The sequence below is a fragment of the Schistocerca serialis genome, chromosome 1 (assembly GCF_023864345.2).
Source record: "Schistocerca serialis cubense isolate TAMUIC-IGC-003099 chromosome 1, iqSchSeri2.2, whole genome shotgun sequence".
NCBI classification, from domain to species: domain Eukaryota; kingdom Metazoa; phylum Arthropoda; class Insecta; order Orthoptera; family Acrididae; genus Schistocerca; species Schistocerca serialis.
The window spans coordinates 615,465,544-615,483,143 of record NC_064638.1 but is presented as its reverse complement, the minus strand read 5'-3'; the positions used below and the strand labels follow the sequence as shown (position 1 = coordinate 615,483,143).

The 17,600-nt window shown below is 41.5% G+C and overlaps 1 protein-coding gene across 1 annotated transcript in view; it reads left to right on the top strand.

Annotated features, from left to right (window-relative positions):
* LOC126419278 (uncharacterized) overlaps positions 1-9,513 on the top strand; it is a 72,478-nt gene extending 62,965 nt beyond the window's left edge. Inside the window, exon 3 of the mRNA XM_050086482.1 lies at positions 9,382-9,513. Within this exon, the coding sequence (XP_049942439.1) occupies positions 9,382-9,513 (132 nt within the window). The remainder of the gene's footprint in view (positions 1-9,381) is intronic.
* The last annotated feature ends 8,087 nt before the right edge of the window (positions 9,514-17,600 follow it).

Below are 17,600 nucleotides of genomic sequence, written 5' to 3'. Positions count from 1 at the left end.
TGTTGGTTGGATCTGATCTCTGCCTAGTGTGTATATTTAGTGTAGTGAGTGCTCCTATATAAACCAGTAGTTGTAACTCTTGCATAGTTGTATTTTCATTTATTTTGTTGTGTATGAATGTGTTGATTGTTGTTATTGTTCTTTCGACTTGTGAGTTATTTGGTGGTCTATGCAAGAATGGTCTAATGTCTGTATTTGTGTCTTTGTATTCTATATGTGTCAGCTGAAATTTTTCTTCTATATCTAACATGTGTGTCACTTTGTGTTCTGTTTGTGCTTGCTCTGGTGGCTGTCTTAAGATTTCGTTTTTCTCTGATTGTTTAATTGATGCTTGTTGTTCTTTGTTTGTTTGTTCTGGGATGTTTGAGTCCATTACTGTATTCTCTTCTTGTTCTGATTGTACAATATTTTGTTCCAGTATTTGTTGTACTTGTTGTTTGATGTTTTCTAATTCTGACTGGGGTATCCTGTTATTTTTGATTACTACACGGATCTGATCATCTAGTCGTTGTTCTGTTAAAAATTTTAATTCTGGGTATCTGGTAATAAATGTTGCGTATACTTGTGATCTGTATCCATTTCTGTTGGTTTCTAAGTTTGTTGCTTGGTAATAACAGAACATGAGGTGTCAGTTAACTTCATCTGACCATCTCATCCTCTGTCTTTGTTTTCCTTCTAGAGTGGTTACAGGATCCTGCAAAACACCTCATTTGCATTTAAATCATTTTCCGTGTGGCTAGCAGTGCCGTTAACATTGTGGACGGGCATAGGGTTCAAGCGTCATCCCCGACCATGACAGTGCTTGTCTGAGGCTTCATTAGTTCTGTCCTGAACTAACTAAGCACACTAAAAGGGGGGTTAGCCCTATTAGTGGTTTGTTCTTTTCGTCGCCTTTTACGACTGGCAGAACATACTGGAGGCCTATTCTTTTCCCGGGCCTCCACGGGGTTTATTATTATTATTATTGTTACTTATATATCAAAATTACAGACCACCTCTAGTATCTGCCATCCAAGATGTAAGGAAATAAAACCATTCAAGGGATAAAGTGCCAATGCGCTGTGCTGGGTTGTAAATGGATCTGAAGGCTCATGCCCAACCATCAGAAAAACTGGATATGAAGTAGAAGATAAAAAATTACCTATCCTACTGAGTCACATGTGGACCAGATGTGTGTCTCATACACACACCTGACAATACATAACTTTAGACATCTATCGAAACAACATAGCGGAAGCAGGATCTGTTACATTTAAGAAATAAATCGAAAAATAATATTGACAAAAATTCATGAAAATGTTGCATTTGACATTTCTATATTTGTTACCAGGAAATATTCTATTTCCGAAAAATTACTTAACAGACCTATATTAGAAACCATATTGTATAATCTAAAAAGTGAAAACAGTTTTCCTCAAAGACATAAAAGAAGGGTAGCATGAATGAAGTGTTGAGACAACATGTAATTCCACCCTTTATGCAGCGACACAAACTCAGCACAATAGGCTGTAGGGTGGTAGGACTGGACCAAAGTAACACATCAGGCAATCAACATCGCTAGTTGCACCGAACATTTTATTTGGTACCTTTAAACAAGAGAACTTGACAAATAAAACCATCACATGTTTGAAACTACCACACATCTTTAAAAAATACCTTTCAGGTGGAAATAAGTAACTTCAGTCTCATACATTCATAGAAACGCGGCACTTATGGCCTATTACAATTTACTGAAATGAGTTAAATTTTATATACTCTAAATTGTAATGAAGCTGATGAAAAATTTACTAACATTTTTGTAACGTACTCTTTCATTACGACGGTGATTGTTATTACCAAAATAATTCAGAGTTCAGACGTCAATCAGATACCAAGGCACACAACAGGTTTCTTAAATGGTAGGCACCACATAATTTAGCATATAAAATATAAAATTTCATGTGAGCAAACAAGCTCGTTAGATTCAACAACTCGGACGCTCGCCCGCTCAGCTGTTTCCAATACAGGCTCGACATGGACCCCCCGACGGGAGCAGCAATGGTCACGAATGAGCACGAGAATATCCCAGGACTAGTGGGTATCTACAACAGACTGACAACTGCCTTAAATAACTGGAAACACAATAACTCATTACAACACATCATCAGTCAAATTAATTACAATACCGATCTACTGTCATCGAAGAAATTCTAGTACCTCCATCAATAGAATCAGTTTCAGGCTATTAAACACACAATAACAACTAGCCTCTCAATAACTGGTAAGAATTTAGGAAACTACTGATTTCAATATTATACACGTGTCTCTCAGACACACTATTAGTTCAAAAAGAAATGTAACAGTAATGTTACTACAATTCAGAGATAAATATATCCAGGTAAATATTTTATCTATATGTATACCAATAGCTACTGGCCTTCTTAACTCCGTGGTGTGATATAAACACAGTAACCAGGCGGTACTTAAACAAAGGCCAGCAAACTGCTTTGAATGGCGGTTAAACATTGACAGTAGGGGTCTACAACGGAATATCTCAGCACTCCAGCCCCTCATAAATGTTAATGATCACACCACATACACCTTAAAACATTACATATTAAACTAATTAAACCCAACACATTGAAGGCCCGAGAAAACACAGTCAACGGCACACATCGCAGTAGTGGATTCCGACCACAATTTATCGGACAAGCAAAGCCCTTACCCTCTTGCTTGTTTGACGATACCAGTCGCTGCAGATCCCAATGCCAGGAGACATGAAGCAATCGGAAATAAAACACCAACGGCTTCCAAGTTACGTCTCTTTCCACGCCCGCGATATTTGCCCCTTTTAGACGTGCCCTACTTGCTGGCTGACACCGTACCGGACCTCAGTTCCCAAAACACTGTTACTGCTCGGCGTCCAAAAGCAAAATCACTCCCTCTTCCTCGGCTTTTCCTCTCGCTCCCCATCGGCCCGTTAGGTGGCGCCAGTGCACGCCCTGCGCACAACGCCGGAAAGCTGACCCTTACCCTTACCCTTACGGCTCAATGAGTGAAAACATGGATTCGGTAGGGGGGCCAATAAGAGAAGCCCTGTTATCAAAACGTCTCCATGATTACAAGAAATTATCCAACCTATCTGTAATTATAAAACCTTTACAAGGAATAGACGACATCAAAACTGGTTTGATACCTTAGAGGCCATATTACAGTATTACAGAAGAATCTACAAGTTGACCTAAATTAACTTTATATTCGCATTGTCATTCTTTTGGATATTTTAGAAAGGGGAGGCATCACTAATAGAGAGCAATGCATTTAAGATAATGAAAAATAATTATAAAAGCCTAGAATTTATAAAAATGTGCATGATAATTTCTAGTAATAACAGACATGCATTTATGTGTACATAAAGGCCTACGTTCAATAAAGGTGCACACAAGAGACGATCAGTCCCAAAGGCTTGAGAGTGGTTTATATTAAAAGAAATTACAAGACTCATGATAAATATAAAGCAATCTCTAAATTTTACATAAATAATATTAAAGTGAACTTCATGATTGACTAATGAAACCTCCAGTTCTAAAAAAACTGAAAAAAGAACAAAACTATAAAATTGCGTTTTTAGATCAGTAGGTTTTGTAATTGCAAATTGGATCCGTTTTCCACTGTAATCACAGATGTTTGGATATTGGGACTTCTCTTACTAGACTCCACTACTTAATGTAAGTTTTAAGTATGTATCTATGTTCTTCATGTTATCCTTGTTTTAATCTCTTTGAGCAAAACTGTGTTTTAACTTTTTTGAATATACAATATGGTACCTAATATACGCTTGTTAACTCATATTTTGTAAGTAGGTTATTTTATGGCAACAAATATTTAAATGTTAAGTGCAGCACTTCTATGAAACCCAGTCAATATTTCTTAAACATAACAGGCTCTGAGTGTGGCATATATTTAGAAAGATATCTAAGGTTAGGTATTTTTAGGAGTATATATGTGACACACATCTGGCCCACATCTAAGTAGCATAGGTGCTATGTTCATTTTTTATTTTCTACTTCACCTCCAGTTTTTCTGATGGTTAGGATTGAGCCCTCAGATCCATTCTTGACCCAGCAAGCGGCGTTGGTTCCCTATCTGTTGTATGATTTTACTTGGTTACGTCTTGTATGGCAGATCCTACAGGTAGTCAGTAATTTTGATACATAAAGAATAATAATAATAATAATAATGTTAGCGCTGCTCCGTTCTGCCTTCTCTCTAGTATGTTCTACACTCACGTTCATCAAACATAAAATAAAATAAAGAGTTATTGGTGAGAAAGGCCGCTTGCCCACGCCCCCCCCCCCCTCCCATCTTTCACTGGGTATGGGTAAGTAAAAGTTTTAATCTCTATGCTCAAGAGGAATGCATCCTACTGTTACAATAAATTGTGGTACAGGATACACTAGCAGGTCCCTAACCAATTTAACTCCAGAACGGGTATAGAGCGACGATGCGTTTAGACAGAGTTAGAATAGTCTAATCAGTACCAACTTAGCTTCGTTAGACGTTTTGGATAATGGCACCATGGGAAATCAGAGGATATTTCCAAGAAAGCCCATGGAAAAAAGAATTAAAATTTTTTAAGAATTAAAGTACATCAGAGAATTCTGAGGTATCTGGCCAATCAGGGAGAAATATTTCCCACAAGAGACGTAGGGTGGCAGGAAACCGGTGTACACATGCAGCACTGGGAACAAATTATAAGATGTGCCTCTATTAGAAAACTGATCTACTTGTATGAGCAGTAAAAGTAAAGCGCTTAAATTTTAAGATATGCAGCAGGTTTCAAATTTTATTTCCCACAAAACAACTTGGAAATGCGATTGGTTCTCGGGTTCAACAGAATAACACATATACACACATGCTTACATACCTTCTTTGGAAAGGAAATAGATTTTGCATAGGTTTATTCAAGTATTGCGTAGGTTTGTTCAAGTATAAGATGATAAATGCTTCATCACGAAACTTTTAGCGTCCAGCAGTACAGATGAGGCCGTTCCTTGAAAAATGTAATCACCGAGTCCAGGCGCGCAAAGTAACTGAAATATTAAAACCACCGTACAAATTCTGAATACATATACCGGTTAAGAGTTAATAAGCCCCTCGCTAGTCTGTGTTCCACCAAGCGAATTGTCAGCGGAGCTCGTCCGTAACGGCAGGCGTCGAATTTTCCTTTCTGCAACTGGAACCTAATTTCATGCAAAGAGAAATTCTTTACTGCCAATATTTTGAAATGGCAATTTTATAATTCAGTGGGCTGCCTCAGATGCATAACAATATTCACGCGTGGCAGTTGCCATCAATGAGTAACAGCAATGTGACGGCGTGACAGTGTGCCACTGCATCACATACAGTAAAAAAAAGTGTGACTTAGTTTAGACGAAAATAATTCAGAAATGAATCTCATTGAAATATATATATATATATATATATATATATATATATATATATATATATATATATAATTCCCAAAAAATACAGTTAATTTACTAGTCAAAGTGGGACCTCCGAGTACACAAAAGTGTATTTCACAAATCGTAAAGGTAAGAGTATGTTCTCAGTACACAAACTGAAACAAGGTAACGACTGTTTAATAATTCAGGGAAGGATGATAACTTTGAACCTATAGTACCACGTACAGAAAAGATAACATTCACTCCTACAATCAGCTTTCATTTAACCAAAATTGAGGAACCAGTGAGGTTCCATTTCGATAGGTGCTTGGATATTTCGCCCAGCCTAAGCGTGGAGTAATCACGAATAAATAGTACAGAAATTTAGAATGCAGTCCCTAAATAACCTAATCAGTCGGGTAGCATTCCTCACGGTGTGCCGTACTCGGCACTACAGATACGGTGACCTCTCTGACTAAAGTGAGGCTTTATATGTGCCAGCGTAGCGATAGAAGGATATGAGTGACTCGGTACAGTGACAGCAAGTAAGGAACAAGTGCGCATCTCGAAGGGGGAGGCACGGTCAGCGCAGACAACGTATTTTTGACTGTAGACGGAAGGCACCGTGCACTGTCTTACTAGATGACGTCATTGTAGATACTGGCTACTAATATTAAATGTAGGCCTTAATGTGAGGGAGAAAATTCCAAGAATGTACGTTTGGAGCACAGTATTGTACATTAGTTAAACATGGACTGCTGGAAAACCGGAAGAAAAGAATCGAAGCATTTGAGTTGTGATGCTACAGGCGAATGTTGAAAATCAGGTGGACCGATAAGGTAAGGAATGAGGGGTTCTACGCAGATTCGGAGAGGAAAGGAATATGTCGAAAACACTGACAAGGAGAAGGGACAAGATGACAGGACATTTGTGAATATATCAGGGAATGACTTCCATGGTGCTAGAGGGAGTAGTAGAGGGCAAAAACTGAAGAGGAAGACAGAGATTCGAGTACATCCGGCATACAATTGAGGACGTAGGTTGCAAGTGCTCCTCTGAGTTGAAGAGGTTGGCAGAGGATAGTTATTTGTGGAGAGCTGCATCAAGCCAGTCAGAAGATCTATGACTCACGATAGAAAACAGGGCTATTTCGTCTGACCACCTATGTGCTACCGCAACGCCCCTACATCCTTAACAAAAACTGTCACGTCCTCCGTTGCCTTGTCCGAGAAGGGATTAATCAGTGCGACGTTCGCCAGGCCATATAGAACAGAAGGTACCTTCAATCCAGACATACTTTCCGAGACTCCGATTGCGACTGATCATGGCTGTCTTTACGAGCAACTAACTCACGATTAAGTTCGAAATTTCTGTCCTTCATGCTCTCAAACTCCACTGTTAACGCTTGCAATTGCAGTGTTACGGCAGAAACTGCATGTGCGGCGATAGTAAATATTTCACCATTTTGCGTACTCTACCTCCACCTTTGTGCAATCTGTTTTCTTAAAACAAGACAAAACACCGACGTCTATTCAACTCTGCTCAAAGAAATGCAAACAAAAATTAATTCCTACGGTGAATCGTCGCCTATCTCCAGCTACTAGACCGATGACCAGTACTCCTACATACAGAACAAAAAGCTGCTACAGCTCTGGTTCACGGCAACTCGCGCCTAGACAAATTGCAAAATGGTCATCTCGCTGCCACTAAGTTATAACATCCAATGTTACCTCTAAACAAAGATACGTCCATGGATTCCTGTTGTTTCACAGAAGTACCTCTAAGCATCTTGTAGCATAGCTCACACAACTAAGTCAGAGAACGAGAGAACAAATTTAATGTTACCAGTCGCTGATTATCTATCTCCACGACGCGTTACAAAGGTTTAACTCTCCACCGTTACGTGAATTTACATTTGTTAGTATGACATGTATGTGTGTGTGATTTTTGGAGGAACTTGTGGCACTATCTTCAGTGATCACAGGTTCCTTTCACCGCCGTAACACATCACATCTGTAATGTCGTATTTTGGAAACAAATGTAGCGCCGGGAAACTATTAGGTGAATGAATCACATAGCAGAAGAGAAACATTATCACAGAGTTCAAAGAATGAATATTCATCGTATCAGTAATATTGCAGAATAAATTTTAAAGGATTCTGGTGATATTTCTTTTGAGGTGTTGAATAAATGCATTGGAAGAAATGTTTCAGTTGGTATATAAATCCGATTCTGTCAAGTTAATGTAGTTTAAACTTCATACTCGTTTATACAACAAGGTAATATGATGCAACTCTTAGGTACGATAATTATGTTCACTACAGTGGTAAAATTATACACAATTAACAATTTTGCTCTGGATTCACGGACAGAAATAAAGGGCTGTATGTAGAGCGAGAGAATCGAAGGAGTGACTGGACGAGTGCAAACTTTCCAAAGCAGGGTTCTTAAGATTATATGTGTTACATGTAATAACTGCCTAAATGTTCGGGTAATACATTGGTTAATGCTTTAAAATATACAGATGGATGTACAGGTTGTGTCATTTTGTGATGACTGCTGACAGTAAACTTGTTGTTTCATCTAATGTCAATAAAAATCAAGCAAAAGCTTAACTTGTAATTTTCGCATTTTAAGTAACAGAAATAAAATAGACTCACCGCACCACATTGTGTCGAGCTGGTACCTACGTCATTTGTCAGCGCCTCACTCACCACTCGCCAGAACCAAATGTCTCACGATGGACTCTTTCCGACGCACATCTTGACATCAAATTGTAGCAACCCCCCGAGCTCAGGAGTCGTAAAACGTCAGAACTACCGAGAGGTATGGTTTGGGATAGAAGGACGACTCACAACGAAGCGTGCAGAGAAACACAGGCAAGCGTGTGTGATAGGTGGTACCTTTGGCGCCAGTCGTTTCTCTGTTTTTATTGAAGACCTCTGCGGTCGACTCTGTATCGTCTGGCCGCGGTGTTACTCTTTGGTCACTTTTCGATTGTTTAAGTGCACGACGCAGTGGGCAGAGGAATGGTTTAGATCGGCTGGTTGGCGCTCCGGTGTGCAGTCTGGTTTGTCGGCGGTCGCTCTTTGGGCATACTCTGCCTCTTTGTGTCACGTGGGCAGTGGAGCTGCGGACGGAGATGTGTGTGCAGTCGGGAGTGTGTACTGCGTCTAATGAGAGGGCGATCGCCTCGTCTGTGCTGCTAAGCGATGTGAACACGTGAAAGTGGCTTTGGAATGTATCATCCTGCAACCGGATACGCTGCAGAATCAGACGGTGGGAATTATTCAGGTTCTGCAGGTGCTGCATATATGTATATTGAATTTCGTGCTGTTTGCAGTTACCAGCTCTCCCAGTGTTTGGACGCCCATGTTATTTGTTTCGTATTGACCTACTGGTGGACAGCTTATTGACCTGTGTGAATGACGTTTGCCTGGTTTGGACGCACTTGTGATATGGGCAAGGAGCGAATATCTAAATGCTTGTCTGTACACACCAAAATAACAATAAGTTCGGTTTTCTGGCTGTCTGCTGGTATTAGGTAGTGTGTTCAGAGGTAAACAAGCAGGGGCTTAATGATGAAAAATTTGTTATGTGCTAGAGTCCTGTCGTATTGTAATTATTGAGTGCGTGTTTATGGAATGTATATAATATAATTGATCGGCTCTACGGTTAGGTTTTCAGTTACGTTTTGAGAGCGTGATTTAGCACTATGACCAATCTCTTATATATTTGAGTATATTATTACTTCCTGCTCTGGAAGTAATAAGCCTGTCTGCACATATTACTGATGACAAAGTAGTGGAGATATTTAAAGTGGTTAGTTCTGAATGTGAAGGGCTTATGGGTCAATTGTAGACGTATTCCTGTTTCGAAATTATTCTAATGATTTAAGGATTATGTTACTCTGGATACTGCCCAGTTACTGTGTGGTTTTATGTTTTGGTTTCAGTGGTATAATCAGCTGTGCGCGTCGTCCATTGTGGCTGCTCGTTTAACTGGGGGACGACGCCTTGTCGGCGGTCAGTTTGAATTGGAACCGACAGCGCAGTCGCTGTGTTTATCAGTAGATTCCAGTTCTTAGGCGAATTTAAGTTGAGTATTTTATTATTTGCTCCTGATAACGCCGCGGCGATCGTCTTTCATTCTTCACCGTTCCTTTCAACTTTCACTCGAGCTCGTTCTGAGTTGTAATATCCGAGCACCTCTTCTGTGCCATTACTTATCACTGAAATATTGTAATACGTGAAAGATGCCTCTCATTGTACTGGGCATTTAATATCGTATTCAGAAGAGAAATTGTGAGATGTTTCTGCTGTTATATCTTAAAAGACGTCCTGCTATTGTGGAAGATTTTCACAGAAAACGATTTATTGTTCATATGGTTCTTAAGATTTATGTAAAGAGGGTTTCAAAATTATTTCTCGTTCGGGCTGGGCTTTGACGCCCGTAGATATTTTGTCTCTTTCAAATGGTTCAAATGGCTCTGAGCACTACGGGACTCAACTGCTGTGGTCATAAGTCCCCTAGAACTTAGAACTACTTAAACCTAACTAACCTAAGGACATCACACACATCCATGCCCGAGGCAGGATTCTAACCTGCGACCGTAGCGGTCGTGCGGTTCCAGACTGTAGCGCCTTTAACCGCTCGGCCACTCCGGCCGGCTTTTGTCTCTTTACTAATATTTCAAAGTCTAGGGCAATTACGTATGAATGATAATTAATTGAAACCCTCAGCTGCCAACAGGTGTTGTTGATATACCTCGACGGTGACAGCTGAAAGTGTGTGCCCCGACCGGGACTCGTACCCGGGTCCTCCTGCTTATGTGGCAGACGTTCTATCTATCTGAGCCACCGAGGGTACAGATGAATAGCGCCACTGCAGGAACTTATCCCTTGCACGCCTCCCGTGAGACCCACATTCCCAACTGTCCACAATCTACATACGTAATGTTCCTAATAGATATTTGCCCATCCACTCATTACCCGCGCACACTAAGGTGACGATTCCCGCAACCTGTGTGCATTCGCACAGACGAGGGTCAATGGCCGGGTAGCCATTTAACTATATTTGAAGATAGTAACTGTTCTCGAAAGAACGTATACCATTGATGACCGTGCAGCTTCTCTAGAATAAATGATAATTAATTGAAACCCTCAGCTGCCCTTAGTGTGCGCGAGTAACGAGTGGACGTGCAAATATCTATTAGGAACATTACGTATGTAGATTGTGGATAGTCGGGAATGTGGGTCTCACGGGAACCGTGCAAGGGATAAGTCCCTGCAGTGGCGCTATTCATCTGTGCCCTCGGTGGCTCAGATAGATAGAACGTCTGCCACATAAACAGGAGGTCCCGGTACGAGTCCCGGTCGGGGCACATATTTTCAGCTGTCCCTATTGAGGTATAGCAGCAACATCTGTCGGCAGCTGAGGGTTTCAATTAATCATCATTTATTCTAAAAAAGCTGCACGGTCATCAACGGTATCTGATCTTTGGAGAACAGTTACTATCTTCATGTACAAATATGTATGTTATTCTGGGGTAACAACAGCTTGCTGTTGTTATGCAATTGTTAAATAAAATCTGTTGGAAATTTCAAGCCACAGTTTGTGTTTGATTGGTAATTATTGCCTTGTCGTTATTGAGTTGAAAGTGTCATTGACTAAATTACAACGAGGATACACAGCCCATCTTGCGCTGAACTCAGAGATGGCGCAGCGCGTGGATGAGCTCATCGCGAATACTGGAATCTGCAGTTTCGGCGTCCGGTCACCCATCTTTGCGGATGTAGCGATTCAACTCGCCCCATGGCTAAGTTACCAGTGTGCGTTAACTGTGCCCGTGGCCGGAACACGGCTGACTGCTCCCTCAAGTGCAATTCGTGAGCCGCATGTAGAGCGCCGAAGGACAACAGCCGACTGCCATCGTTGTAGCGAGCCTCAGCAGCTCCCGCTTTCTGTCCAGGACAGCTCGATCAGTTCCCGCAGACAGCTCTCCACCCCGAGGACTGCGAGTTCGCGGCCGGTGGGGTCCGCCGGACGATGCCGCCCAAAGAGCTGACGCTAGCAGCCCTCTCCCTCCTTGCGCTGGTGTAGTTCCGGGGTGCGACGCGCCACGCCACAGCAAAGACACGTCCGTGCAGTGGAGATTGGAGGTAGCTTTAGTGATCCTTCGCCAGACGGTCGTCGTGTTTGTCCTGCAATCTAAGCAATCGTCGTTCTCGCCGGTTCTAGATGTGGACAAAATGGCGACACGAGTGTCAGTTTGAGCCTCCGGGATCGCTTACTTATACGTCTCTTCCGTACGCCTCTTCCAGAGGAAGTGACAGGTGGAGTGCTTTTTGATAATTACTCCAGGTTTCCTCAGCCCTCTTGGGCCACTTTACCACAAGTCAGCAAGCGCTGTTGTAAGTGAACGTATCGATTCTTCACAGTACATTCAGGGTGTTTCAAAAATGACAGGTATATTTGAAACGGCAATAATAACTAAACGAGCAGCGATAGAAATACACCGTTTGTTGCAATATGCTTGGGACAACAGTACATTTTCAGGCGGACAAACTTTCGAAATTACAGTAGTTACAATTTTCAACAACACATGGCGCTGCAAGTGATGTGAAAGATATAGAAGACAACGCAGTCTGTGGGTGCGCCATTCTGTACGTCGTCTTTCTGCTGTAAGCGTGTGCTGTTCACAAATAGCAAGTGTGCTGTAGACAACATGATTTATTCCTTAGAACAGAGGATTTTTCTGGTGTTGGAATTCCACCGCCTAGATCACAGTGTTGTTGCAACAAGACGAAGTTTTCAACGGAGGTTTAATGTAACCAAAGGACCGAAAAGCGATACAATAAAGGATCTGTTTGAAAAATTTCAACGGACTGGGAACGTGACGGATGAACGTGCTGGAAAGGTAGGGCGACCGCGTACGGCAACCACAGAGGGCAACGCGCAGCTAGTGCAGCAGGTGATCCAACAGCGGTCTCGGGTTTCCGTTCGCCGTGTTGCAGCTGCGGTCCAAATGACGCCAACGTCCACGTATCGTCTCATGCGCCAGAGTTTACACCTCTATCCATACAAAATTCAAACGCGGCAACCCCTCAGCGCCACTACCATTGCTGCACGAGAGACATTCGCTAACGATATAGTGCACAGGATTGATGACGGCGATATGCATGTGGGCAGCATTTGGTTTACTGACGAAGTTTATTTTTACCTGGACGGCTTCGTCAATAAACAGAACTGGCGCATATTGGGAACCAAAAGCCCCACGTTGCAGTCCCATCGTCCCTGCATCCTCAAAAAGTACTGGTCTGGGCCGCCATTTCTTCCAAAGGAATCATTGGCCCATTTTTCAGATCCGAAACGATTACTGCATCACGCTATCTGGACATTCTTCGTGAATTTGTGGCGGTACAAACTGCCTTAGACGACACTGCGAACACCTCGTGGTTTATGCAAGATGGTGCCCGGCCACATCGCACGGCCGACGCTTTTAATTTCCTGAATGAATATTTCGATGATCGTGTGATTGCTTTGGGCTATCCGAAACATACAGGAGGCGGCGTGGATTGGCCTCCCTATTCGCCAGACATGAACCCCTGTGACTTCTTTCTGTGGGGACACTTGAAAGACCAGGTGTAACGCCAGAATCCAGAAACAATTGAACAGCTGAAGCAGTACATCTCATCTGCATGTGAAGCCATTCCGCCAGACACGTTGCAAAGGTTTCGGGTAATTTCATTCAGAGACTACGCCATATTATTGCTACGCATGGTGGATATGTGGAAAATATCGTACTATAGAGTTTCCCACACAGCAGCGCCATCTGTTGTTGAAAATTGTAACTACTGTAATTTCGAAAGTTTGTCTGCCTGAAAATGTACTGTTTTCCCAAGCATATTGCAACAACCGGTGTATTTCTATTGCTGCTCGTTTAATTTTTATTGCCGTTTCAAATATACCGGTCATTTTTGAAACACCCTGTAGGTGCCCTTTGTTGCCCTGATTATTTCACATTTGTATACAGTACCCACCGGGGCGTGCTTTCGTATCGGGGTTCCGTAAACCTGCCACGCAGAATCGTTTGCAAAATATCAACATCGTCCTCTCCTGCCGTCCGATGTTCCTATCAGTGCCATAACTGCTGCCTTCGAGCCATAGATGCGCGAGATTTACAACGGTATCCCAAATCCACGCCTGTACGTATTCGTGTCGCAGCACTGCTTTTCTGTCCATGTGCCGTTAGGCTCACCTTCATTATTGTAGAACTTTTTCCCTGATTTTTTTTTCAGTGGTAGCCATTGCCGATAGAGCATAAAAACATTTATAACGTATTTACTGTTTCTGGTGATTAATGGTGAGCGTGCCCTTGGCGCACACGTTAGCGAAATATTGCAGTGCTTTTTCTATACTACGTTGTTTCAGGTGTGCTATGTGATATCTGTATACCGTATGAAGAACTCGGAAACCGATCAGAAGAGTATTAGCATATAACGAAGGGCACCTGGAAACTAAAGGAATATTCCGAAGAGAAAAAATCATTTCTAATAATTTTGGTTAATAGTAATGATTTAAAATTTTGATCTGGCTGCCAGATGAAGTAGGCAGTGCTCACCGCTGGTGCAAGATACTGATGGTTAAAAACCTTCATTGTGGTACCATTACCTACGTTTATGATGTAGTTTTGCGTTTAAAAAAGCAACGATAGTAGAATTATCAGCTGTACGGATACATTACTTAAAGATTGGGACTGTTATTTGTAATATAATTTCAGTTCATCCAGTATACCTGATTCTATTGTGAGTAACTGTTTACTGAGTTCAGTTGATTTTTAATCCATTTTAATAATCTTAAGCTCTTAGTTGTTTTAACAATTGTCATGTGTCGGCATAATAGTTTATCTTACCAGATATTGATGATGAAAGGCAGTTGTTCTATAGAACACACAGGTGTTATTTGCTGAGGTGCGAAAATTTTAAGAAGTCTGTTTTACGTAATGTATCTGTCATTCAAACAATCGTTTACCCTCGATTATAATCTACAGATCCAAACGTTTCTGCACAACGGGAAGTTCTTGAAATGATCTCACCCGCTTTCGTCTCGCTGCAGAACCTCCGATGCAGCTCGAACCATCCAGTCGAAGCCAGATTACCTTCTAGCACGAATAGAACCGAGCTCGGAAAAAATTACTAGCGTAATGGCGGAAACACGATCGAACAACGAACACCTCGTGGCTTCTAAGCTGTGAAAGCTTCCAATTGGCTGACAGCCACACTGACCTCATAATTATGATGCACAGTGGCCACACGAAGAAGTTGCTCAAACAGCTTACTGCGATTATCGGAAGCTGCATAAAGCAGTGACACGCAAAGTATAGCAAAGACGACGTCGCAAAAATTGTAGGTGAAACAAAATTGTCAAAAGAATAGGCTACATTCTCTATGAAGAACGTCTCTGAAGTTTCATTGTCAAAATGAAACACAAACAGTTAAGAAGTGAAATAGTTTGTAACCACTCTGTGCAGAGGCAGTGTGAACTAATAACCAAAAGAGAACAAGATAGTTCAAACAGAAAGTGCACGAATCCAAAGCCATATCGTTATAACTGTTAACCACTTCTTTCAAAGGAGCAGTCCAGTAACAATCCTTGTTCACATGTTACGGCAGATGTACTCCATCTGTCAGGTGATGCCACAGGTTGCTAGAAGTTTCGAATTTAAGCTGCACGGTCAGTGCTGGCCACATCCTTTAGAGCACCCTGGCACAGTGCGGGTTGCAGCGCCCTATGTGAACCTCCTAGCGGTAATGCGATATTGTGTTCTTCTCCTAGCACTGGTAGGATTTGCGGTCTCCTTATAGGCGTGTGAGTCGTAACCCGAGTCACCGTTACGATGGGAAACTAGAATCTCGCTAGTCATTCACAGACACATATTGGTAACTGGAACCGAATCTGATCTCCTTTCTTTATTCAGAGACATATTTCTTTTTCCCAGTCTTCTGACTGGTTTGATGCGGCCCGCGACGAATTCCTCTCCTGTGCTAACTACGTCATCTCAGAGGAGCACTTGCAACCTACGTCCTCAATTATTTGCTGGATATATTCCAATCTCTGTCTTCCTCTACACCTTTCGCTCTCTATAGCTCCCTCTAGTACCATGGACGTCAATCTCTCATGTCTTAACAAATGTCCACATATTCCTTTCCTCTCCGATTCTACGTAGAACCTTCTCATACCTTACCTTCTCATATCTTACCTTATTGGTCCACCTAATTTTCAACATTCGTCAGTACTACCAAATCTCAAACGCTTCGATTCTCTTCCGTTCCGGTTTTCCCACAGTCCATGTTTCACTACCATACAATGCTGTGTTACAGACGTATATTTTCAGAAATTTCTTCCTCAAATTAAGGCCCATATTTGATATTAGTAGACTTCTCTTGATCAGGAATGCCTTTTTTGCCATAGCTAGTCTGCTCCTGATGTCCTCCATTGCTTATTTTAATACCTAGGTAGCAGGATTACTTAACTTCATCTACTTCGTAACCATCAATCCTGATGTTAAGTTTCTCCCTGTTCTCATTTCTAATACTCCTCATTTATACTACTTCTCATTACCTTCGTCTTCCTTCGATATACTCTCAAACTATACTCTGTACTCATTAGACTGTTCATTCGGTTCAGCAGATCAAGTAATTCTTCTTCACTTTCACTCAAGATAGTGATGTCTTCAGCGAATCGTATCATTGATATACTTTCACCTTGTATTTTAATTCCCATCCTGAAACTTTTCTTTTATTTCCATTTTTCCTTCCTCGACGTACAGATTTAACAGTAGGGGCGAAATGCTACATCCTTTTCTAATACCCTTTTTAATATGAGCACTTCGTTCTTGGTCATGCATTCTTATTATTCCCTCTCGGCTATTGTAAATATTGTATATTACCTGTCTCTCCCTAGAGCTTACCCCAACATTTTTCAGAATTTCGAACGTCTTACACTATTTTACATTGTCGAACTCTTTTTCCGGGTCGACAAATCCTACGAACGTATCTTGATTTTTCTTTAGTCTTGCTTCCATTATTAACCGCAACGTCAGAATTGCCTCTCTCGTGCCTTTACCTTTCCTAAAGCGAAACTGATCGTCATCTAGCATATCCTCAATTTTGTTTTCCATTCTTCTGAATATTATACTTGTAAGCAACTTGGATCCATGAGCTGTTAATCTGATTGTGCGATAATTCTCGCATTTGTCAGCTGTTGCCGTCTTCGGAACTGGGTGGATGATACTTTTCCGAAAGTCAGATCGTACGTCACCAGACTCATACATTCTATACACCAACATGAACAGTCGTTTTCTCCCTCTTCCCCCAATGATTTTAGAAATTCTGATGGGATGATATCGATCCCTTCTTCCTTATTTGTTCTTAATTCCTCCAAAGCTCTTTCAAATTCTGAAAAAATTACTGGATCCCCTACCGTTTCTAAATCGACTCCTGTTTCTCCTTCTATCAGATCAGCCTCTCGTAGATGCTTTCAATGTATTCTTTACATCCATCCGCGCTCTCATCTGCATTTAACAGTGGAATTCCCGTTCCACTCTTATTGTTATCACTCTTGCTTTTAATGTCACCCAATGTTGTTTTGACTTTCTGTATGCTAAGACAGTCCTTCCGATAGTCATTTCTTTCTCGATGTCTTCACATTTTTCCTGCAGAAATTTCGTCTTAGTTTCCCTGCACTTCCCTTTTTTTTCATTCCTCAGCGACTTGTATTTCTGTAGACCTGAGTTTTTCGGAACATTTTTGTACTTCCTCATTTCATCGATCAGTTCAATTATTTCTTGTTTCCCATGGTTTCTTCGCAGATACCAATGTTTTCCTTCCCAACTTCTGTGATGGCCCTTTTTAGAAATGTCAATTCCTCTTCAAATTTACTGCCTACTCAGCTGTTTCTTATTGCTGTATCTATAGCCGTAGAGAACTTCAACCGTATGTCATTCCTTTGTACTTCCGTATCCCACTTCTTTGTATTGATTCTTCCTGACTAATGTCTTAAATTGCACCATATTCTTTAGCATTATCCTATTGTGATCTGAGTCTATATCTGCTCCTGGGTACGCCTTACAATCCAGTATCTGATTTCGGAATCTCTCTCTGAGCACGATGT